We start from the raw sequence: 23,463 nt of genomic DNA, 5'->3' as shown, positions 1-23,463 counted from the left end.
AACAGACCAATACCAAAATAGAAATAAAACAGCAAACAAGCACATGAAAATTTTCAGCCCTCCCTTCCTACCCGCTTTACCCCCCTCCAACTTCCTAGTTCGTTTGCGGCTTCGTGTATTTCTCCATAACAAATGTCACTATCCACGTATTCTCTCTATGTTATCTGTCTTGTTTGTTTTCTTTTCCTCCAACTCGCATGAAAACTCTACGAGAGCTGGGCCATCCATTGGTTTTGTCTGCCGCAAAATCCCCCGTGCCTCGAACAGGGCCTGGCACAGAGATGCTCCATGTGTATTTGTTGGGAGAATGGACTCTGATAACTGGTTCCCAGCCAACCCGGGACATGTCCAAGACCCTCATCTTTATACCTCCATCTCTTACTTTTGTATGAAGGCTCCCTGATGGAAACTAAACAACATAGTTATAAAATTTATAGCTGGCCTTAAATTTGGAAGATGAGCAAGTAGATTACAAAATAAAAATGAAAAAAATTTGAGACATCAAATTGAACAAGGCTAAACATAAAGGAAGGAAAGTATAATAAAAAAAAATTTTTTTTTTAGGATTTCCTCTTGTTTTCAAATGTGTTACAGAAGTGTATGCAGGTCTGTTAACCAGATAAATCACTATAGTTACCAAGAAAGGCTGTTTTCTGGATTGGGGTCACGTGGGGGAAAAGTGTCCCCTCAAGGAGTGGGGAAGAGAGTGATGGCTTAATATTGGTATTTGTACTCATAAGGCGTGTCCGGACATGTGGGGACGCATGGAGTCCTGTAGATGGCAGAAACACACCTAGGGGTTTCCTGAAGCTCAAGAGAACATTCATTCATTTGTTCATTAAAAAAAAAAGCCTTAAGTGCCTACTGTGGATCACTCTCTGTGCTGTGCAATGGGGCTTTATGCTTTCTTTTCTGAAGCATGAGATGTGTTTTCTGCCTGTTAGAAGAGCAGGGTGAAGTGCAAAGATTTGCCCTTGGGCACAACTTTATTTTTAAAACTTAAAAAAAATTTTTTTGTCAACATTTGAAACTCAGTAGATTTCATAAAGAAAGTCAAATTTCTGCCTTTAAAAAAGCATAAATGGAAACGCTTATTGCAATGGGCATCATTCCCTGGTGGCTACCCTTGGCGGGGGGTGAGGGGATGCTTCTCCCTTTAGCCTTTTGTCAGAGTCCCCACTGCTCCCTGCTGCCTGACCCCTGGCCTGGCAGTGCCCTTTGGCAACTGATGTGTCCATAGTAGTAGTTGGGCAGAGATCGGTCACAGAATAAAACAGACCAGGCACAAGTTATATGGGGCCCATTTCATTAAGTCCAGTGGCAAGAATATCCTGCAATTTGAAATATAAATATTTTTCCCCCAGTAGTGAGAATAAATTATAATTGGTTTTAGGGAAGTTAGTCTAAATTTGAGAGATTTGCGAGAGACCCATGTTTCAAATGCATCGATGACACGAAGGATTATTCTCTGCAAAAGGAGCAAACGCTCTCTCGTTCTCTGGGTGTGGGTGTTTAGAAGGCTCAGTGGTGAGCTCAGTGCAGTGCAGCTGAGTGTTGAGCTCAGCGCAGCTCAGTAACTTAAAAGACCCCCAGGCAAGGCCGGAGACGGTGTCTTCATGGCTGTCTCCTGTCATGGCCCACAGGTCCCCTCACTCCAGCCTGCATAACCCTGGGCTTTGACGGAAGCCCATTTGAGAGAGAGGAGGGTAGTTTAGCAATAGGTTGGTAGCTGTTGGGCCAGTCCCTGAGTGGAGATGCTGGGTCAAGAGCTCCCTTATTGGAACTGTAATTGAAAGGAAGAACTTCAGTTCTTTCAGAGTTTTAAAGAAGAAAGGACAGAAGGAGAGGGAAATGGTTTAAAGAAAAGATTATAACAAGCTTATCTATTTTTAAAATAAATCACTTCCTTATGAAATTGATCACTACCAGCCAAAAGTTTGTTCTGAATAATAAAGGCACAATGGACAATTTGTAATTATTTTGAGATTGCTCCCAAAACACAAGGAGGGCACTGGCTCAGCATGTGATGGGCTGAATAACCTCACAAGGACGGCTGGCTGGTGAGTTTAGCTCTTGTACGTGCCTAACAATGTGCTCGGTGGAGATTTCACAACACATGACAGCTGTGTGGCACATCTGTTCGCAATCCCAAGACATCAGTTACACAGGCATTTGTTCGGAAAGACTCAGCTTGGCACCAGCTCTGTGAACGAGCCCTGGGAGCTTGGACTGAATGCAGACTTAATATGCTGTGAGTTTAATGAGAAGTGAGGCTCAACCATGGAATTATAATATCGAGTCCTGTTGTTAGCTGAGCTGTTCAAACCACACTTGAAGAACTGTAATCAATTCTGGTCATTTAAAGAAAGACATTGAAAATTAGAGTTTGTTCCTAGGAGAGTTGTCCAAAAGAATCTAGAAATCATGACCTGGAGAATGGTTGAAAGTCCTAGAGGTGACAGGTCTTCAGTTTAACCTGGAGAAGGAAAGACTAAAGAGGGAGATGCTGTAACTATCTTCAGATATTCAAAGGCTGATGCAGTGCCTCGTAAGACAATGCCTGGAATAAATGTCTGATGAGTAAGTAAATAAATGAAGAAGAGAGTAGGTATGCCTCTGTGTGTGTGTGTGTGTGTGTGTGTGTGTGTATTTTGTTTTCCAGGGAAGAACAAGAACACGTGGTAAAAATTACAGGAAGGGAGGCAGATTTAAAACTGCATACAAAATAATTTACAACAACCAGTGTTATCTAAGGAGGGCCAGGACGTCTTACTAGATGGGGAAGAGTTGCAGAAAGGGCTGAGTGACTCTCTAACGGGGGGGTTACAGGATGAACGCCCACATGCATGGTAAACCAGATCCTCGAGGTGCAGGGTAACAGGGAAAGGCAAGGGCTCTGTGGCCAGACGGACCTGGGGGCAATCACATCCTTCCCATTTAGCTGCGTGACTTCAAGTGAGACATCTGCCCCCTTGAAGCATTCATTTCTTTGTCAGTTGCATGGGAATAATTAAACCCTGTTAAAATGTTCCTGCGAGAATTCCCTGAGCTGCTGAGTGTAAGCAGAGGGGGCTCTGGATAGATGCTTTGATTTTGCCTGGATTAGGTGGGATCCAAAATAGTAAGAGGCTGAGTTTTAGAAGCCGTTGTAAGAAAGTCACTTAGGAAGTTCATCAGACTGCCTTAGTCCCCTCTGTGCCTTCCAAGCTGGCGCGGCCTGCTCAGGGCAGCTGCTCTGGACATGTCGCTACATTTGCTGACTTTGAAATCAGTGCTCCGGGTAAGCCATGGGCCTGGGCACTGCCAGAGCCAGGCTCTCACTGGAGCTGCACAGCCAATGGAGACAGTGTGCCTGGGGGGAAAGAAAGCGTGTTTTGGCATCAGACAGAGATTCAAATCCCAGCTCTCCACTGGGTCAAGTTACTTAACTTTCCTGAGCTGCATTTTTCTCCTCTGAGGCAATGCCTGTCTCATGTGAGTGAGGAATGAAACAGTGTTAGACGAAAGACTCGGCGTTCATTTCTCAGTGGCATCCTTTCAAAAAGCCAGGCGGGCAGATAATCAGCCCAAGTTGATAAAAAGAAGAAATGAGATGCAGAGAGTCAAAGAGATTTGCCTAAGGAGCTAGCAGAACGGGCATTCGACACGATTCTTTTAACCTCAAGGCTCACTGTCTTTTCTAAACCATGGCTGAAACATTTCTCGAGTGTCTGTGGTGCACCAGGGACAATGGGAGGCATGTCCCCTGTTATCTCGTTGACCGTTGTGGTCCCTCATGGAGCCGTTAGTCACTCTGTGAGTCTCTTTGAAACAGGCACAGGGCGAACTTCCCCAAGCACTTGAGAAGAGCCACTCTTCATGGGCCTGGGGTTCTTTTGGACAGCTGGCTTTGGGAGAGCCGTGGCACAGCGAGGCAGGAGGGGGTGCCTGTCTGACAGTCATAGCTCCTCAGGCTGGACCGTCGCTGGAGGGAGGGAGCTGTGGGTCTTGAAAGGCTGACGTCACTGGCTGTTAGACAGATGTCCGAGTGCACCAGCTGGTGTCCTCAGGTCTTCTCCAGGCCATGGACTTGTTCTGTGGGGTTGCACAGAGTTTGAACAATGAATTCCCTGCTAATATTTACATCAGGACTTTTCACCTAAAAACACATGAGATAAGATTTTTGGTTTCTCTTGTGGAATCGGACCGTCTGGCAACCCTGAACTCGTGTGTGTTCTCCCAGGCAACGCGCCCACCGCCCTGCTTCCTTTAGGCAGAGTGGGAACTCCCACCACCCCCACGTGGCCCATCTCGCCCTCTTACCTTATGCTACTGAGCAGTTTAACTTAGTACGTAGCATCCGGGCATGATTTATATCAATGATAATAAAACGCCTGGGAGAGTTGCCCCTGGCTTGTTTTCTGCTGACTTCGTCTCTTTTCCTGTCCCGACCCCTAGTCTGTGACTGCAATGGGAAGTCCAGGCAATGCGTCTTTGATCAGGAACTGCACAGGCTGACGGGAAACGGATTCCGCTGCCTCCACTGCAGCGACAACACGGGTGGCATCCACTGCGAGAGGTGCAAGGAGGGCTTCTACCGACAGAGAGAGAGGGACCGCTGCCTGCCCTGCAACTGTGACTCCAAAGGTGGCTGGAAAGAAGGGGCGGGAGGGAGGGGGTGGAGAGGGAGGGAGGGGGAGGGGGCCAGGATGGAGGGAGGGAGAGGGCAGGGTAAGAGGGGAATGTTCAATTCCTTGAACAACTGGGAATCTACTGGACACTGGTCTTGTTGGCAATTCCAGCCTGAAAGGAAATGTGTTTTTCTTAAATCTGGTTTGTGGGAACCAGCTGTGCTCTCAGGGCACATTCGTTTGAATTCTAGTACAAAATGGGGCACACAATTACTTCTCCCAGCAGTTGACAGGCGTTGAGCCTGGCTTGCCGTGTTTCAGTGACAATTCTTTGTATTCATAACCATCCCTTTGCCCCACCTCTCAGAAAATGAGAGATTAGAAACAGTAACACTGTTTCTGGTGCTATGCTAGGTGTTAGCAATATAAAATGATGCTAATGAGACGAAGAAGGCAGATTAGAGTCATTCACAGGGTTGTGAACGAGCAAAGATAGAGTAACAACCCGGAAGCGGCTAGCAGAGCGGTTGGTTCATAGGAGGGCCTGTTTGAATGTATCACCCGATGCTGTATTCGCAGAAGCACAGGCGATTTTCGTGCACACAAATGCACACGGCGTGCTATGTTCATCGTGGGCAGACGGTAAAGACACGTTAGTAAATACAGAGAGGGAGAGAGTGGGAGTTCTGTTAAGTCAGTTGGGACTTTGTAAAGCTTCCTTATTTGTCTGTTATCTTCCTTGACAGTATCTGTTTCTCCTCTTTGCCAGAAAGTGTTTCACAGCATAATATGATAAATATTAGTCTATCTAAAAGATACAGCCTTAGTGCGTGGCTAAGACTCAGTGTAGTTCTGTGGGGCCAATTCATAGCCGCAGCTGAAAGAATCTAAAAACGGGCAGACTTCGGCCCAGCCATGACTCGCTGGTATTGTGTGTTGGGGTGCCTTAGAGAAAACGGGGGTGACCCTGTGGTGATACAGACCCGTCTACCAGCAGTCATTCCCCAGTTCACCAGAGCCGCTGTTACGATATGGTTTGTGGCTGTGACTCAGCATCCAGAACCCTTGGGATTTAGCAGTTCCCCCTGTGACTCAGAGAACTTCGTAAAGAAAAATGAAAAGAAAAATGGTTCCACTTTCATGGGCATTTAACCTCTCTGAAGAGCCCACATGCCCTGAGGTTATGCAGCTTTGTGTGAGTCATCCCAGCAAACCCAGCAGCCAGAATGTACTGAGAAATGTAACTGGCTCGGCTGGAAAGCCTGGCCTGAAGACAGGGTTGCTAGTCTCCGAGCAGAGGAGGCTGCCGCCCAGCAGAGAGAGAAGGTGATGAAGGACTCCACGCCATCTCTTCTTGTGCACTGCAGTCCATTGCTCGCCCGGCAACAATGAGCCTGGCTCCTTCTTTCCTTTTAGGGAATGGCTATCTCATGTGAACAGCCTGGTAGGAAGCGGTGGCGCCCAGCGATGATTTATATCCCGAATGAGAGCTAACAGGCGTTACTCGTTACACTGTGCCAGGCAATTTTCTAAATGCTTTGATCCCATAATTAATTTAATCTTCCCCAATAACCCTGTAAAGAGGGCGCTATTATTATTTTCAGTTTACAAATGAGGTGTCAGTGGCTTAGGGAGGGAAATGGAACTTGTCGCTGGTGGCAGGACCGTTCGCACCGTGCGCCATCCCCGGCAACGTGCTGGCTGCACGGATCACTAGGTCAGTGGCACAAGTTTAAGTCCCCATGTGATTGCTCAGTCTCCCAGTCAGCCAGAGGGGATTTTTCACTTTCAAATACTAACTGCCCAATGGAATTGGTTGTCTATTCAATTTCAGATGCAGAAAAAATGCATCTTACCCAAAGCTCCCATTCCATGCCTGGCAAATGAAGCCAAGAGCACGCATAATCCCCAATGTGGTGGCAGATTTGGAATGTCACATCAGCTTCTCCTAAAGATTGCAACTAGGCTTATTTTTAGGTGATGAGTTTGTGGGCTGAGTTATTCTCAATTCTTGTAACCACGGGTGTAACCTCTTGCAGCTACTTTGAAATTTACTGTGTGTGTGTTTCCCTCCTCTGACTCCTAAATTCTTGAGATCCGTGTGGACATCAGTGATGTTGGTCTTGTTCTCTTAATTTTATGTTTTTAAACATATATATGACCCAACAGTGGATTCCTCAGACTGTAACATTTGGGTTATTATTTAAAACATGTCTTAGATAGTAATTTAATTATGATTGAATATAATGATTAAATAATATTAATAGTGCTATTTAAAAACGCAAGTGTATGTCGTTTTAAAGAGCTCTCAAAAGGAAGCAAATTGTCCTTAAATATTAATCGATTCAGAATACTCTGGAACTAGAATACGCCCTGAGTCCTGAACTGCGTGGGGACCGTGTCTACTATACAGAGTGTTTAGAGGGACACGAACTTGAAACAGGAAGCTGAAACCTTCCTCTGTCTTTAAACCCAGTTGTTCCCAGTCCCTAAGAGTAGCTCACGATGTAGGAACTGGGACACGTGTTTTTATTTTAATGAGATACTTTGAAAACCCCACGCTATTATTTCGGAAGTTTGGGAACATGAAGTAAATCAGTCCCGTTCGGAGTGAGAGCCTGTGTAAGTCTCCATTCCAACTTGGCAAGACTTGAAGAAAACCTAGAGATATAACCATAAACTACCTTTTTGAGTATAAACTACGTTTTTGAGCATCTACTCTGGGTGAGACATTGACTTATCAGAGCACAAATACAAAAAGGAATGTGCCTTCTCAGCTCTGTCTGCTGCTTGTCTCTAAATGCCAACCCCAGCGGCCCCTCCCCACTCTCACCTGGTTAAATGCTCTCCTGCCTCGGATCCTGAAAACCACCCCACCCTCCTCCTCCCTTCACCCTCCTCAGCGTTCTGCCCCCTCGACTTTCACTCCCCTGAGACCTCTTCCCCCTCCCACCACCCTTTCCCTTAACCAGTGAGGTTCCATTTCTGTCCTAGGCACCTTCCTCTCCTCTCTCTACCCGCTCCCGGAGTGAGCCTACACTCGCTAAGACTTCCTGTCTCACCCATGGGCTGAGGGCTCCTAGCCTTTCATCTCCAGCCTCTTTCTTGAGCTCCAGGTGAACACGTCCGCCTGAATATGCCACTAGAAACTCAGTGTCTGTAACTAAACCCATCACCTTCTTTTGATGTGTCAGTGTGAGATCCTGTCCCACCTTTCCACCAGAAAGCCCTCTCTGGTTTGTCAGTAGCCTCACACCTCGTGTGCACTCCGGGGACCTGGTGTCATCCGTGTGATCCACCCCTCCCCTGTCATCCATACCCCAAGTCTGTTCATTCTACATCTGCAGGGGCTCTCAGAGCATTTCCCTCCCTCCCCTTCCCACCCAGACTCCTCTGATCCAGGCCACCATGTCATGGGAGGACTTTCTTTCCACGAGAGCCCGCTGGCCTGCCGTCCCCGAGCCGTCCTGCAGTTGCTCTGGAGTTGTCCCTCAGAGCTGCTCGTCTGATCTTGTCGCCGCCTGCCTGAACCTCCGGTAGCTCCCCATTATCCACAAATGGATTAGTTTTCCCTCTCTCGGCTCTTAATTCACCAGTAGATACCATGAGCTAATACACATGAAGCGCCTAATTCAGTGTCTCACACACAGCAGGTGCTCAAAAGATGCAGTTGATCGCTGAGGGCCCTTTCAAGCTGTGCAGAGATGACATGGAGACTTTCGCAGACTCTGACTGTGAACGTGACTAATTTATGTCACATTCCACCTGTGGCATAAAAGCCTTTACACAGGCATGGAGCCAATACCTTTATTGATTTGAATTGTACCCACAAGTGAATTGAAGTTTCCTAGACAGATAAGAGATTAGAAAACGAGGCACAACTGGTTAGTGTTCTGCTGGCTTTATAGACTGTGAGTAGCCTGATGACCACAGGTGGGTGAGACACATGGATTGATTTCTAGTTCTGCCAGGCGCAGGGAAGCCACAAAGTCGGTGAGACACCTTCCACCTCGGCTTCTGGCTTCCTCCTAACTCCTTTTTCTTGGCATCTGTGCATTAATTCAGCAGATTTCTGGGCCTCTTCGTGGTGCCAGGCACAGGGAATCCAGCTGAGGTGCTCAGAAGTGAGCAGGGCTAAGGACTGGGGGAGCAGTGGGGTGGGTACTTTCCATGCGGGAGTCAGGGACCATTTCTCTAGGAAGGACTATTCAATCAAGACCCCAACTGCAGCAAATGGGCCAACCAGGGGGGGTTGTAGGGAAAGAGCATTCCAGACTGAGGGAGCAGCAAGTGCAAATGCCCTGAGGTAGGAAGCAGTTAGCACATTCCAGAAACAGGGAGCGGGGCAGCGAGCTGGACCTTAGTGAAAGAGGGTAGAAGATGAGGTCAGAGAGGACTAGTCTTGTAGGCAATGCTGCAGAGTTTGCATTTTATTCTGCTTCTACAGGGGACCCACCAGAAGACTTAGACGAGTCCTATGATCTGAATTCCATTTTAAAAGGAGCACTCTGGCTTCTATAGAGAGATTGGAGCTGAGGGAGGCAAGGATGGAGGCAGGGAGGCGACGGAGGGGCAGGATCCAGGGGACAGAAGAGGGAGGCTGGAACTGGGGGGCTAGAAGGGAGGTGGTGAGAAGTGGCTGGATCCCAGAGTGGGCTCATCTGTTGGTCTGAGCACTCTTGTCTTCCATCAGCATCCAATCTGGGAGGTCCCACTTACAGGGAAGAGCATGTCTGTAAAATATTATCCACAGGACAGGTACCCTACCCTCATGCACCAAACCAGATACAAGGCACAGGGTCTTCACTGCCCACAAGGGGTGATGCTCCCAGGGTGAGAATGTCTACCGCTCCAGGTATGTAGAGCCATTTTTGGTTAAGAGGCCTTTCTGTACTCTTAGAACAAAAATCGTACCACGCAAGCACTGACCCTGAAAAGGTGGTGTTTGCCGGCCCGAGATGAGGGAGAAGGCGGCTCACGGTCTCGTCCTGACTCCCTTCGTGGAGGCTGCTGTGCTCATTCACAAATTGTCCTTCTTCTTGAGAGCTCGAGGGTCTGACAAACTACTTAATGTTGACACCAGAGCAGATACACTAACTAATACTGCTTTCAGGAGTCATTTCTGTTCCTTTCCCCGAGGAAGTGCTCCTCGGCTGTCAGTGCTTCCTCTAGTGGGCGGATGCATAGCCGGTGTGAACAGCTTGCTGGAAGCAGCAGGTGGGGGTTACTACCTAGGGCTTACTGAGCTCCCAGAGGGTGGCAGGTGCTTCCTAACACCATATACACTAAATGTTGCCTTCTCTTCTTTCCTTCCCCCTACCCTGTGGTTGCAGGTTCTCTCAGTGCTCGGTGTGACAACTCTGGACGGTGCAGCTGCAAGCCGGGTGTGACAGGGGACAGGTGTGACCGCTGCCTGCCGGGCTTCCACACCCTCACTGACGCTGGGTGCACCCGAGACCAGAGGCTCCTGTAAGCACCTGCCCCACCACTGCGGCTTCCGCTGTGAATAAAGGCAATCGTGTCCACGTCGGGGGCCACGTACATTTACTGAGCACCGATGTTGTGCCAAACACTGTTTCGAGGGCTTCTGTGGGTTATCTCATTTAATCCTCACAATAACCCTACAAGGTCGGGACTAACATTGTGCTCATCTGAAAATGAGAAACTTCAGTGGTGAAAGGTTAAATAAGATGCCCAGCGCTCCTGTTGAGGGTGGACCTCATGTTCAGACTCCGAGGTCTGACTCTGAGCCCAGGCTCTTCACCTCGACAACCCCCCCACCCGCCCTCCCCACTTTAGATGAACGAGGATGGAAGTAAAGAGTCACTCAAATTTTAACCTGGGACTCATTTCAGTTAAATGGATTTGGAGACGAGCTTTTTGGCATAATTATAATCTCCTTTAGCTTGAAGCATTCTCCATCCCTCCTCAACCTCTTTTTTGGAAGAAGATGGAGCCTAGGTTATAAATCACGCAAGCAATCCATGGAGATGCAGAGCCGGCAGGGTGTTGGGGCGGCTTAGGTGGGGGGAGCTTGGCAGTGAGGCCACAGGCTGAAGGCCGCCCGCAGCGGAATCTCCTCCCCATCGCGGGTAGAAGCCCCGCCGCCCCCAGCCGCGGCGCACCGTCCCTGCCACCGAGGTCCCAGGTTCTCTTACCTTCCGGGTCTTCGTGTGGATTACTCTCTCCCAGCCTTCCCTGACCCCTCCCTGGGCCCTGTCTCCCTTTTGTAACCCTTTTATGTATGTATGTATGTATGTATGCATGTATTTTTTATTGGCAGATAGTCAGTTACAATGTGTCGATTTCTGGTGTGCAGCACAATGTCCCAGTCATGCATATATGCACACATATTCATTTTCATAGTCCTTTTCATTAAAAGTTGTTAAAAAGATATTGAATATAGTTCCCATGATACACAGAATAAATTTGGTTTTTTAATCTACTTTTATATATAGTGGTGAACTGTAACCCTTTTAGAACACGAAGGAGGTTGTACCACTGCTTGGCTCGCCGCCCTCCGTGACCTCCTTTCCCACCCAGAAGGAGGTCCAAACTTCTTATCAAGGCCGGCAGGGCCCTGCCAGACCCTCCCGCCCTCTCCATCCTCTGCCTTAGGCTCCCGCTCCATTTCTCACCCCCTCCCCTGGCTCCCTGCATCCAGCCACCCAGCCTTCCTTTCCTTCCTCAAAGAAGCCAAATGAATGTGACCCCAGCCTTGGCCTAGAGCCCTCTTCCCTCCCACAGAGCCAGGCAGAGGTCACGGGCCTCCGGCCCCACCTCGTCCATCTCCTCCCAGAGGCCCTTCTCACCGGTCCTCACCCTCCAAGTTCTGATAATGCTGTTTTAGAATCTCTCCTTTTCTGTATGTGTCTGTCTGTCTGTCTCTCCTACTGGGATGCAAGCCCCCTTGGGCTTTGTCTTGCTCACCGCTGCAGGAAGAGGCGCACAGAGGGTGCCAGCCGCTCACATACCCACCCTGGGGAACAGCGGCCTTTTCCTTTTTCCTACTCTCCCCGCTGCTTAGCAACCAGTAGCGGCTGAACACCTGTTTCTCAGAGGGCCCAGATGGCAGTCTGGAGGGGCCAGGGAAGGGGGGAGACCATGGGAACTGAGGGAACTGAGGGAAAGAAAGCTTCAGGAGGCCTGATAGGACTTGGCATCTGATTGGATGAGAACTGGGAGGGAGGAGGAGGGGGTTCAGACAGGATTTGATGGGATCGCAGAGCAGTCAGAGGAGGAGCAGGTCAGCTGGGAAAAGACGAGAAACTCAGTTTTAGAACCGTGAGGTAAGTACACATGCTCGTGTGCCAAACTTGGTGACAGATCAGTGCGTCAGTCACCGGTCTGCACAAGACTAGGCAATTGTGCCAAAATTAAATAATGAAAATGCTGGGGGTTTTTTTTTCCACTGAGAAAGTCTTGCAACCGAAAATAAAAAATCAGCCAAAGTAATAGCAGTTTCACTCCTAAGTATACATTCAAGAGATTTGAAAACACACGTACCTGCACAGAAGCGTGCACACAGCTGTTCGTGTTAGCATTATTCATAATAGCTCAAAAGTGGGAACACCCCAGATGCCCAACAGCTGGTGACCGGATGAACACAGCATAGGACACTCATGTGATGGGACTTTATTCAGCTGTAAAATGGGTAAGCTACTGAGTGGCACATGGCGCAACATGGATGAACTTTGGAAACATACCAAGTAAAAGAAGCCAAACACAGACGCCACATGTTGTGTGATTCCATTCACAGGGAACGTTCACAATAGGCAAGTCTGTGGAGGCAAAAGTTTGGTTAGTGGTTCCCTAGGGCCGGGGGTAGGAAGTGGGGTGACTCCTGAGGGGCACAGCGTTTCTTTTCGGAGTAATAAAAATGTTCTGCAATTGGTAATGGGGATGGTGGCACAACTCTGACAGCAACAAAAACCACTGAACTGTACACGTTAAAGGGGTGCGTTGCATGGTGTGTGAATCACATCTCAGTAGAAGTGCAACTAAAAGCAAGAACTAAGTGAACTGAAAAGCAAGTTCGTGGAGTCAGTCGTGATGAAGGCAGACACCGTTGAATTAAACAACAGAGAAATAAATGATACACTTTTTTAAAATGTCAGCTGACCTGAACAGTCAACCAAAGGAAACTAAACAGTTTAGCGATGAATTTGGTCTACATTCCGGCGCAAACCCTCCTGCCTTTAGGAGTGGGCAGCAAGCGGTTCCTGGCCTGGCTGCCGCCCGCGGACCACACTTTGAGTAGCACTTGCACGGACAAGCGAATTCTTAACGGATCTGAGAGAGATTAGCGTGGACAAGAATAGCTGAGAGAGGCCTCCCTGAAGATGAGAGATTGACTCAAGTTGGTGCCATTTGCTTATGAGCACTTGAGCTTTCTGTGTACGTTTGCAAAGCATTTGGAAACACATCCCCAATTTCTCTTTCTTCTTTCCCAGAGACTCCAAGTGTGACTGTGACCCAGCCGGCATCTCGGGGCCCTGTGACGCCGGCCGCTGCGTCTGTAAGCCAGCTGTCACCGGAGAGCGCTGTGACAGGTCTGTGTGAACTGTGGCCCTCCAGGCACAGTGCGGAGAGTCCCTCTGCAGCTAGCATGAGAATTCATCCTCTGAGTGCAGTGACGGAAGAAGGACAGTTAACAGATACCGATTTCTTTCTTCCTGACCACTGTCCTCAAAAACTTAAAAAAAAAAAAAAATGCAGCCAACCCCCAGGTCTCCCTGGGCTCCTGCTTTTGCTGGGTCCCTTCTCTTTGTCTGTGCTGTGACGGGGGACACGCTGTCCAGCTGGCTCTGCATCCCAGGTGCCCCGAGACGAGGGGCGATGCAAGGATGGGCTTACATGCCTCAGCCCGGTCCCCTAATTAAACGTGTTGGGGAAATCTTAGGAGCAGAGACTGTCGCAACATATGGCCATACAGAACCATCGTGTGCAGAGAAGAGCCCAGCCAGGGATGGGATGGTGGTTACACGCACACCCACGAGCCGGGGGGAGATGCAAGAACCCTCTGGGTCTCACCTTTGGGTGCCACGTTGGGGCAAGTGGTGCCACGAGGCTGATCCATCCTCAGTTGCTGCTGCAGGAAATTCCTTACGTACAAGCAGTGCTCAGACTTAAACCTTTTCCCCTCCCTGAGATGGTTGTGAGCAGAGGGCTGTGAGGTAGGCCCCAGAGGTGAAGGCTCGCTCCTTACTTCCTTAAAAGTAAGAAAGCAGGTCTTTGGCCTGCTGCCAATCGCTTATACCTGGGCAGAGGAAATGCCAGGTACATCCCTGGCTTGTGTTTTCAGGGGGTTCTTTGCTGCTGAGGTCAGGGTAGGGAAACAGTGTAAGTGTTACAAGAGGAGTCACTTTGGAAGAACATTTTGGGTTTCAAACTATAAGACAGAAATAGAAAGTCACATAAAACAAATGTTGTCAGTGCCACCAATGATGTGAAACAGGGCTTTGCTAAAAATATGCCACCCCCATGATCACACCCTCCCTTCTTCCTAGAAGTGACCACTATTCTGACTTCCTTACTTTTCTTCATAATTTATTGCCCAAGGACATCCTTAAACACTATCGTTTAGTTTTACCTGATTCCCTTCACTTCCCTCCCTCCCTCCCCCTTTCTTCCCTTCTTTTCTTAATCTCTTTTAATCTATAGGTTTCCTCCACAGAAACTATAATGATTTTTTTAAACCCTTGCCCTATAGGGGAAAACCACAATATTTATTTACAGCTGTTCTCTGAAGTGTCTGCTGTTCACAGCCAACCTGCTTTTCTGTGCTTTTGCACGATGAACATTAGACCACGTGATCTAGCGGCAGCTGTACCTGAGTTTGAATCTTCCCTCAGCCACTTACCAGCTGTGTGACCTTGAACAAGTGTCTTAACCTCTCTGGCCTTGGTCTCTCCAGCCAAGCAAATTGGAAATACCAACTCCTGTCTCACGGGTTGTAGCGAGGGTTAAATGAGGGAGCATAGGTACGGCGCCTGGCATATCCCAGGTGCTGAGTAGATGATCATTGAAACTGCTATCATTTCATGTAGAATGATGTCCTTCACCTGAACAGAGAAAAAGCAAACCCTTGCCAGCTTCCCCTGCCCTCTTCTCTATGACCCCAACATCTGGGACTTGTCTGGCAACTGTGGTCCTCAGAGAAGCCACTGGAGGGCTTGAGCTGGGAGCAGAGGGGGACCCTAGCCTACCTGCTGCTTTTGTAGAGAGCCTCCAGCCATCCTTCTGTGGCATCTCCTCCGCTGCCCCGTCCCCTGTGGGCCAGAGCCCAGGTGCAGGGGGCAGGGGTGCCGGGCAGTGCCAGGGAGGGTGGAGTTCTGGGGAGTCAGCACAGCTCAGCGGGTGCTGGGGCTTTCTTTTCCTGGCTCACACCTCCCACCCTTTTGTCCCCATTAAACACCTGCCCCAGGACAGGGCCAGCTCTGCATATCCCTGCTTGATCCCTTTCCATCTTGCCCATGCGACCTCCACTCAGTTCCTCACCAAGGATGGGAAAATCACTGCTTCCAGACCACCAGGTCAACATGATTCTGCTCTACCAGAATGAAAGTGAATCTTCTTCATGCGCACCCAAAGGGGGGCTGTGTTATCCATCAGGGAGTGGGGCTGGTGCGTGTGACGTGGTGTTTCTCACCTCTGGGAATTAATGGGCTGTGTGGGGAGAAAGTAGAAGTGGTCAGTCATCATCTTCCTTGCAGGGATAAGAAATAACCTGTAATATTGTCCCGATTTCTAAACGCCACTGCAGGTGCCGACCGGGTTACTATCACCTGGATAGTGGGAACCCTGAGGGCTGCACCCAGTGCTTTTGCTATGGGCATTCGGCCAGCTGCCACAGCTCCGGAGGCTACAGTGTCCACAGAATCACCTCTACCTTCCACCAAGGTAAAACGTTCTGTATTCTAGGTTTTTTGCTTTTAATGTTGTATAGGATTTTGTGCTTATAGCCTTCCATCCTCAGGATGGGGTCCTCAAGTCATCTTAGCAACTCACTTCTAGCATTTTTTTTTTTAATTGAAGTATAGTCAGTTACAATGTGTCAGTTTCTGGTGTGCAGCACAATGCCCCAGTCATGCATATGTATACATACATTCTTTTCCATTAAAGGTTATTACAAGATATCTTCTAGCTTTTAATGTATGTTATTTTCTCAGGCAATAACGCAGAGCCTAGTGTCTTGAAAAAGTTAGAGCTGAACAGTTTGCTCATTCCACCTTATGAATAATAACTTAAAAGAATAACGAAGAAGAGACCAGATTTTCCTCTCCCTGCTTTTCCCACCCCATCTATTTCAAAACCACTAAAGAATCACTCCTTTGGATTGGGAGGTGTAATGTGAGTCTTCCTGGAATTCAGTCACTCATGTTGCTGCTTTCACATACGCCAAGCAAGTTAATTTATGTGAAATTAATTACCAAACTACAGAGCACTCTAAAAACATGGGAGATTAATATGACTGCAACTCTGAGTTTCTCTTTGAACACACCGGACCTTCTTACCTCACTAAGATCAGACCCTGTTTCTATAAATAAAATAAAAATGCAAATTACAGGCGGATGAAAACATGCTCTCTTATTGTAAGAGTCAAACTCACAGACGTCAAGGCAGCTGTAGGGTAGGGGCAGGTGATGCTGAGGACCAAGTAGAGAGGTGCACAGAAGTTTTGAGGACTGAACACGAAGGCAGAAATATTAAGAAAAGTCTGCCTGCTGCTCACTGCTAGGACTTTTAGCAACCAAGTCTTGCTTCATTTAACTCAACAGAGGATGAGGTTTGTCCAAATGCAGAACGGTTTTATTTGTGTTCCAGGTGTGGATGGCTGGAAGGCTGTCCAAAGAAATGGATCTCCTGCAAAGCTCCAATGGTCACAGCGCCATCAAGACGTGTTCAGCTCGGCAAGACGATCAGACCCTGTCTATTTTGTAGCTCCTGGTATGTGTGGTATTTTTCCTATAGGAGCCAACTTGTAAGACCAGGAAGTCAGGATAGAAAAATGGAGTTAGAAAATATGGAAATCACATCACTTAGTGTTCAGGGGAGCAGCATCTCCAAAAGACAGGTGGGACTTCAGCCCTATTTGACAAAGTCACAGCACAACAGAGCAGACCTGGGTGTCCAGGTGGTCAGACCCCTGGTGAGGATTCCTGTTTTAGTCCAATGGGAAGCTTCTAGGTTCTCCACCAAGACAAGAAATAAGGACTGTGGTCAACTCTGTGGGTCTACCGAGAAGCAGATGGAAAAGTGAACACAAAGCATTTCTCAAAGCTTTAACCACTTATAAATTTTAAAAATATGTCTTAGTCAGAAAGCCTGGATGGAGGAGCTCTGGCTGGAATTCTACCCCTAGCTCAGATCCCTAGCTGTGACTCCTGGGCAAGGTGTTCTCTTTACCTCTCCAAATGTTAATTCTCTCAGCTGCTAAGTGGGAACAGTAATGCCTCCTGCCAAGTATCATCACCAACAAATGTGGTGATGTTTGTGACCGCGGGCTGTAAACTGGAAAGCACACGTGACGAACGGCACTGTGGCTGGTCTACCTGGGCCCTTTACACGCTGGTCTGTCATGAGGGTCATGCCATGACTCATCTAATGATGGAATTGTCTTATAATGAGGCTGTTTCAGTATTTCAATAACTAACCCATCTTCATAGCCAGTAGCAGTATGCCCAGTGCCATGAACAGGCTCGTCTGGTAGGGCGGTTTGCGGAGGGTGGTGGCCAGATAACGTAGGACTCCCAGAGGGATCACAGCCATCAGCGCTAACTTGCTCACTCATTTGCCTCTCCAGCCCCACAACCAATCTCAATCTTTTCGAATTCTATTTCACAGCCAAATTTCTTGGGAATCAACAGGTGAGCTATGGGCAAAGCCTGTCTTTTGACTACCGTGTGGACAGGGGAGGCAGACGCCCATCTGCCCACGACATGATCCTGGAAGGTGCTGGTCTGCGGATCACAGCTCCCTTGATGCCGCTTGGCAAGACACTGCCTTGTGGGATCACCAAGACGTACACGTTCAGGTAAAAAGAGAGACTTCAGAGTGGGTCAAATAGAGCAAACTGGTCAACCATTCATTCATTCAACAAGCTTTTCTGAGCACCTTTTACATACCAGATGTGGTGTTATGTGCTGAGACAGGTCAAGATTTCTGCCCACAAGCCCTGACAGGCTGATGGGAGAGGAAGATAAACAGATGATGACAGCGCAGCTTGTAAGCGACAAGGGAGACAAGGTGGACACAGGTGTTTTGAACACACACGGGAGGCACCAGTAACTCACGCTGGAGTAATCAAGGAAAGCTTCCCGGGACACAGTGGCAGGTGCAGAGCAGCTCTCTAAGAAAAGGGGGAAAGGTTCACAAGGCAGAAGAAACATGCTTGAGGAAGTTTCGTACATTTAGGAAATTCCAGGCAGTTAAGCATGAGTGGAGCATGGAGTGGGGTGGGGGTGGGGGGGGGACAGTGAGAAGTGAGGTCAGAGAAAGCGGAGGCGAGGTCACGGACGGCCCTGTGTGTGTCCAAGGAGGTTACGTGTTATCCTGCAGAATGGGTGTTTTTTTAAGTGTAATTGACTTACAATGCTATGTTAGTTTCAGGTGCACAACATAGTGATTTGACATTTCTATACGTTACAAAAGGATCACCACGAAAATTCTAGTTGTCATGTGTCATCATGCAGTGTTCACATTATTGACCAGATTCCCCATGTGTACATTTCATCCCCGAGGCTCCTTTATTTTATAACTGGGCGTCTGTACCTCTTAATCTCCCTCACCTGTTTCACCCATCCCGCCACACCCTCCCCTCTAGCAAACACCTGTTGTTCTTTGTATCTGTGTGTGTGTTTCTGTTTTGCTATGTTTGTTTTTTAGATTTCGCTTGTAAGTGAAATTATACAGTACTTGCCTTTCTCTGAGTTATTTCACTTAGCATAATACCCTGTGTGTGCATCCATGTGGTTGCAAATGGCAAGATTTCACTCTCTTTTATGGCTGAGTAATATTCCACTGTATATGTATCACAATATCTTTATCCATTCATCTGTTGATGAACACTTAAGTTGCTTCCATATCTTGGCTATTGTAAATAATGCTGCAGTGAACATAGGGGTGTCCGTTTTTTCTTCAGAAGGATGCCCAGAGGTGCACTTGCTGGATCATATGGTAGTTCTATTTTTAATCTTTTGAACAACTTCCACGCTGTTTTCTGTAGTGGCTGTACCAATTTACATTCCCTTCAACAGCACACAAATATTTCCTTTTCTCCTCATCCTCACCAGCGCTTGTTATTTGTTGTCTTTCTGATGATGGCCACTCTGACAGGTGTGAGGTGGCATCTCATTCTGGCTTTGAGCGGCATGGCCGTGATGACTGGTGCTGTTGAGCATCTTTTCATGTGTCTGTTGGCTGTCTGTATGTCATTTTTTGGAAAAATGTCTATTTAGGTCTTCTGCCCATTTTTCAATTGGGTTGTTTGTTTTTTTGATGTAGAGTGGTATAAATTCTTTATATATTTTGGATATTAACCCCTTATCCAATATATCATTTGCAAATATTTTCTCCCTAGGATGGGAATTGTGAGTGGTGGGTACAGAGCGTCAGGGGAGGGGACTGTGCCTACCAAATGCTTAGTGCTGTGTTAGGGGCCGAGAAATCAAGGTGAAGAAACATGGTTATCGTCTTCCAAGAGCTCATGGTCTAGTTGGATATGTAACATGTCGAAGAGCGCACATAACACAATACAAAATCACTTCCGTGGTGGTGCGTGCTCAGGGGGACTTGGGAGGAGAGGGAAGAGTACCTTCATTCTGCCTGGAGGGGTCAGGAAAAGCGCCACAAAGGAGGCAGTGTGTGGACTGAGAACAGAAAGAAGCAAGGGCTTTCCCAGGGATGAACTCAGGACAACCTGTACACGTGAGTCTATGTGGGAAGGTGGAAAGGCATAAAACAGGGGGGTTGGCCAGCAGTATTTATGGCTGGGACGCAGCATGCATAGGGGGCATGGGCAGATAAAGTTGAGAAGACTGGAAAAGGACCCAGCATAGTGGGCCTTGGACGTCATGTCAAGGTGCAGAGATCTTGCCCATACCTTAAGATGATGGAAAGCTACTGAGAGGCTGGAAGTTGAGAAGTGGCAAGATCAGGTGTGAAGGCTGGGTGCAAATACTGTGTGGAGGTAGGGTCCTTAACTGAACCATCTGAAGACAGTTGCAGTGGTTCACGTGAGGGTTGTTGGGGGTCCACCCCAGAGCAGAGGTAAAGGGAATAGAGAACAGAAGACCCGCAGCGCACACACCCAGTGCCATTTATTCTAACGGTACCCACAGCCAGCTCTCCAACCTGGAACACCAATCCATCTTCTCAGCTTTCTCAGCTTAGTGAACTTACTCTTTAACATTCAACTTACAGGTTCTTCCTTTGTATGAGCCTTCCCGGAATCCCAGGTAGAGTTTCTGTCCATCGTGTGTTTCTACGGCATCCCGTTCACAAATTTGTTACAGCACTCACTGCACTGTATCATGGCTTTTTGCATACCTGCCGACTCCCCTGGGTAGACACTGATCACCTCACTCTAGCTGTCTTTGTGTTCTCTGTCCTAATACAGCTTCTGGCCCAAACCAAGGGCACAGTAAACTATTGTTTAACGAATCAGTGAATGAAACAAAAGAGTTAGGGTTGGCCCTGGAAGAGCCATTGCAGTAAAGAAAAAAACAACATAAAAAGGAATTGTGCCGGGGCTGGTGGTGTGATGCGCTGAGACACTATGATGCCAACCTAGGAAGTATTTGATGTGGACAATGTGGAAGGTGGGGACTGACTTTTGAAAATAGGAGGAGGTGAAATGTGCTCAGATAAGAAATCATTCAAACAACAAAACCAAAAATGAATGACAGTTCTCGAGGACCAGAGCTTCCTGCACTCAGAGACGTCCCTGATACTAGGTTTTGCATCACTAAGAATAGAAAGTGGCCTCTGAGGACTCGGACCAGCACTGACACCCTGACCCCTGGAGCTCGGCTTCCTGCGCTGGGACGCCCTCCATCACAGCCTGTGAGATTTGCGCTCCCCATGGGGTGAGAAAGCTCCAGATCTGCCTGCGAGGATGTGGCTACCAGTCCTTCATCCCCCTCAAGGCAGGACCGCAAAGGGGCTTAGCTGTTCCCACAGTCTAGGGCATACTTCATATCAGATATACAAATTGTAAGATTTGATAAGAGTTGGATTTTTCAGCTTTTGGTTTTAAATCATGCAGGTTAAATGAACACCCGGGCAGTAACTGGAGCCCCCAGCTGAGTTACTTTGAGTTTCGAAGGCTACTGCGGAACCTCACATCCCTGCAGATCCGGGCTACCTACGGAGAGTACAGTAAGTGGCCAAAAGAAATGAATTCCTCTCTTCTTAGGTTTCAGTTTAATTTGCTTCAGCCCTCTAAGGTGGCCTCAGTCTCCAAACAAAGAGACGAACTACTTGATGGCTTTGGTGTAGAGTCGCCGATTGGGTCTAAAGTTTTACATTCTAGAAGTTGTTAAAAAGGAATGTTTCTCCAGCCAAGAGGTCAGCACCAATGAAGAATGAATGATGCTACTTTGCTGAAGGAGTCTCTGAATTTAGATTAAAGCTGATTATTTGAAGAAGATAACCAACAACACGAGGGCACGTTCCCTTAGCTCGGAAACGGCGCCTACGAGACTGCTCTCTTTATTTCTTGAGTAGCTTTCTTCTGGGATTATACTCGGGGCTACCGTGTTCGCACATCACCACGTGTGCTATTCATCCCTGCTACTGAACTTCTACCTACTTGCTGTGTACTCCTAGTCCCTATGGGAAATATTTAAATAGGAGCTCCTCGAGCTTTTTAGCGCTCATGTGAAAAGGAAGCATGGCCTGCACGCACCATTCCCATGCCGCTGATACAGCAAATAAAGCAGGAGGTAGATTCCTCACCGTGCGCTGAATCGTCACCGTGTGCCAGGCTCACTGTAATGTATGCGTTGTCTCATTGAATGTCCCAACAGACAGAGGAAGTAGACACCACTGTCATTTCTCTTCTGCGGTTGAGGAAACACAGTCATGGGGAGGCTAACGTGACTTGCCCAAATCACACAGCTGGTGAGGGTGATTTAAACTCGATTGTTCCCACACCAGAGCCTGTGCCCTCAGTCATGTCAGACCGTGGGCATGGTGAGGGAACGCCACCTGTCTTTGACGGGGCTGTCAATGAAAAACGAATCAGCAGTCAATCTAAGAAAGAAATGGAAAATTTTATTTGAGCCAACCTGAGGAGGATAATCTGGAAGAGAGTCTGTCCAAGCTTTCTGAGAACTGTTTCAAACAGGTGAAGGGGGAAGCCAGCATGTGTGTGAGTTTGGAAGGGTGTGGTACATGCAGGCATGCACACCTCTTGGCAGAAGGTCACTGCTGTTTGCAAGGAACAGATATCTTAGTTAATGGATTTAGCGCTTTTCAAAGCATGGGAAGATGTGGGAAACTGGGTTCATAAAATTTTCTCCTGAGAATACCTCCCCGTCTGAGGGCCAGTTCTGCCAGTTTTCCCAGGGCACAGAGTTCCTCACCCTGAATTCCTTGCAGGGTGTATTGCAGATCAGTCACTGCAGTGGCTAATGATTTGATTCTTGCCGAACAGGACGGTGGGCAACGTCCTTTATTTTACAGTCCCTTCTTTTTAGGGCTTCATTTTATCCCAGGTTTGGGAGGCATTTCTTGACCCATTTGTCCCACGGCGCTAGGAATGCTCATTCCCAGGTCGGGCGAGGACTTCCCTGATGGGTCGCTCAATGTGCCGATACTGGACTGGGTTCTGCGAACAGTAAGCAGAGCCTCTGGACGCCTGCCTCGCTGCTTACTCCCTCTCAGTCCAGGATGGCTCCTTCTTGTTGCTTCTTCCCAGGGCTGGAATTACACTCTGACAGTCACTGACCTTACAGCACTGCATCTTTGATCAAATTGTTTCAAGTCGCCTGATCATCATTAACTTTATCTAAGGCTCAGTCTCACGTTTGGTGATGCAAGCTCGTAACATTAATAGGTCATAAGTATTTAAGCGAGAACTTGCATTAAGTGTGGCCCAGCATCACCCCAGCTTGGCTGACCGGTCTGTTCTGCACCAGTCGTTGTCTTTAAGGGAAATTATGTATCGGCCCTGTACGTAAAGTTCACCAAGGATGTCTGCACCCGCATGGTGAGTAGTGGGTCATCGTGACCCCCGACAGGACTGACAAAGGAACGTTGTCCTCTAAGGAGTCGCATGGCTGGCGCCAGAGGGAGAAAAATGGATCTTCACGGTTGAGCAGGCACTTCTGCCGCAGGGGAGGTCCGGTTAACACGTATCGCAGATACACAGTGCAGCTGATGGAGGGGGAAGGAGGAGGCTAAAGCACAGAAAAAAGTTTTATGTTCAAATTGCTCTTGTCTTGCCTTAAAATGTGAATTTTTGTTTCATCCGGGAGTTAAGAAAAATAAAACCGAAAGAGAGGCCCGGCCTTAGACCCTTGGCCCTTACCGTCTGCTACGTCTAACCTGTTCTCTGTCCTGCAGGTACTGGGTACATTGACAACGTGACCCTGATCTCAGCCCGCCCCGTCTCTGGAGCCCCAGCACCCTGGGTTGAACAATGCGTGTGTCCTGCTGGGTACAAGGGACAGTTCTGCCAGGAATGTGCTTCTGGCTACAAAAGAGATGCAGCCAGACTGGGACCCTTTGGCTCCTGTATCCCGTGTAACTGCCAAGGGGGCGGGGCCTGTGACCCAGACACAGGTGAGTGAAAGGACACCCAGACCAGGCGGTCGGGGGTGCAGCCGGGTGACGGGGTCTCCGGTGG

The 23,463-nt window shown here is 48.2% G+C and overlaps 1 protein-coding gene across 1 annotated transcript in view; it reads left to right on the top strand.

The window, feature by feature from the left end:
• The window catches only part of LAMC2 (laminin subunit gamma 2), a 54,239-nt gene that overhangs the window by 13,090 nt on the left and 17,686 nt on the right, over positions 1 to 23,463 (top strand). The window contains exons 2-9 of the mRNA XM_006192995.3: positions 4,438 to 4,626; positions 9,944 to 10,079; positions 13,064 to 13,162; positions 15,376 to 15,512; positions 16,437 to 16,559; positions 17,457 to 17,646; positions 20,878 to 20,990; positions 23,181 to 23,399. Coding sequence (XP_006193057.2) covers positions 4,438 to 4,626; positions 9,944 to 10,079; positions 13,064 to 13,162; positions 15,376 to 15,512; positions 16,437 to 16,559; positions 17,457 to 17,646; positions 20,878 to 20,990; positions 23,181 to 23,399 — 1,206 coding nt within the window. The remainder of the gene's footprint in view (positions 1 to 4,437; positions 4,627 to 9,943; positions 10,080 to 13,063; positions 13,163 to 15,375; positions 15,513 to 16,436; positions 16,560 to 17,456; positions 17,647 to 20,877; positions 20,991 to 23,180; positions 23,400 to 23,463) is intronic.

The sequence above is a fragment of the Camelus ferus genome, chromosome 21 (genome assembly GCF_009834535.1).
Source record: "Camelus ferus isolate YT-003-E chromosome 21, BCGSAC_Cfer_1.0, whole genome shotgun sequence".
NCBI lineage: Eukaryota > Metazoa > Chordata > Mammalia > Artiodactyla > Camelidae > Camelus > Camelus ferus.
Note: the sequence above shows the minus strand (reverse complement) of the source record. Positions and strands in the feature narration are given on the sequence as shown.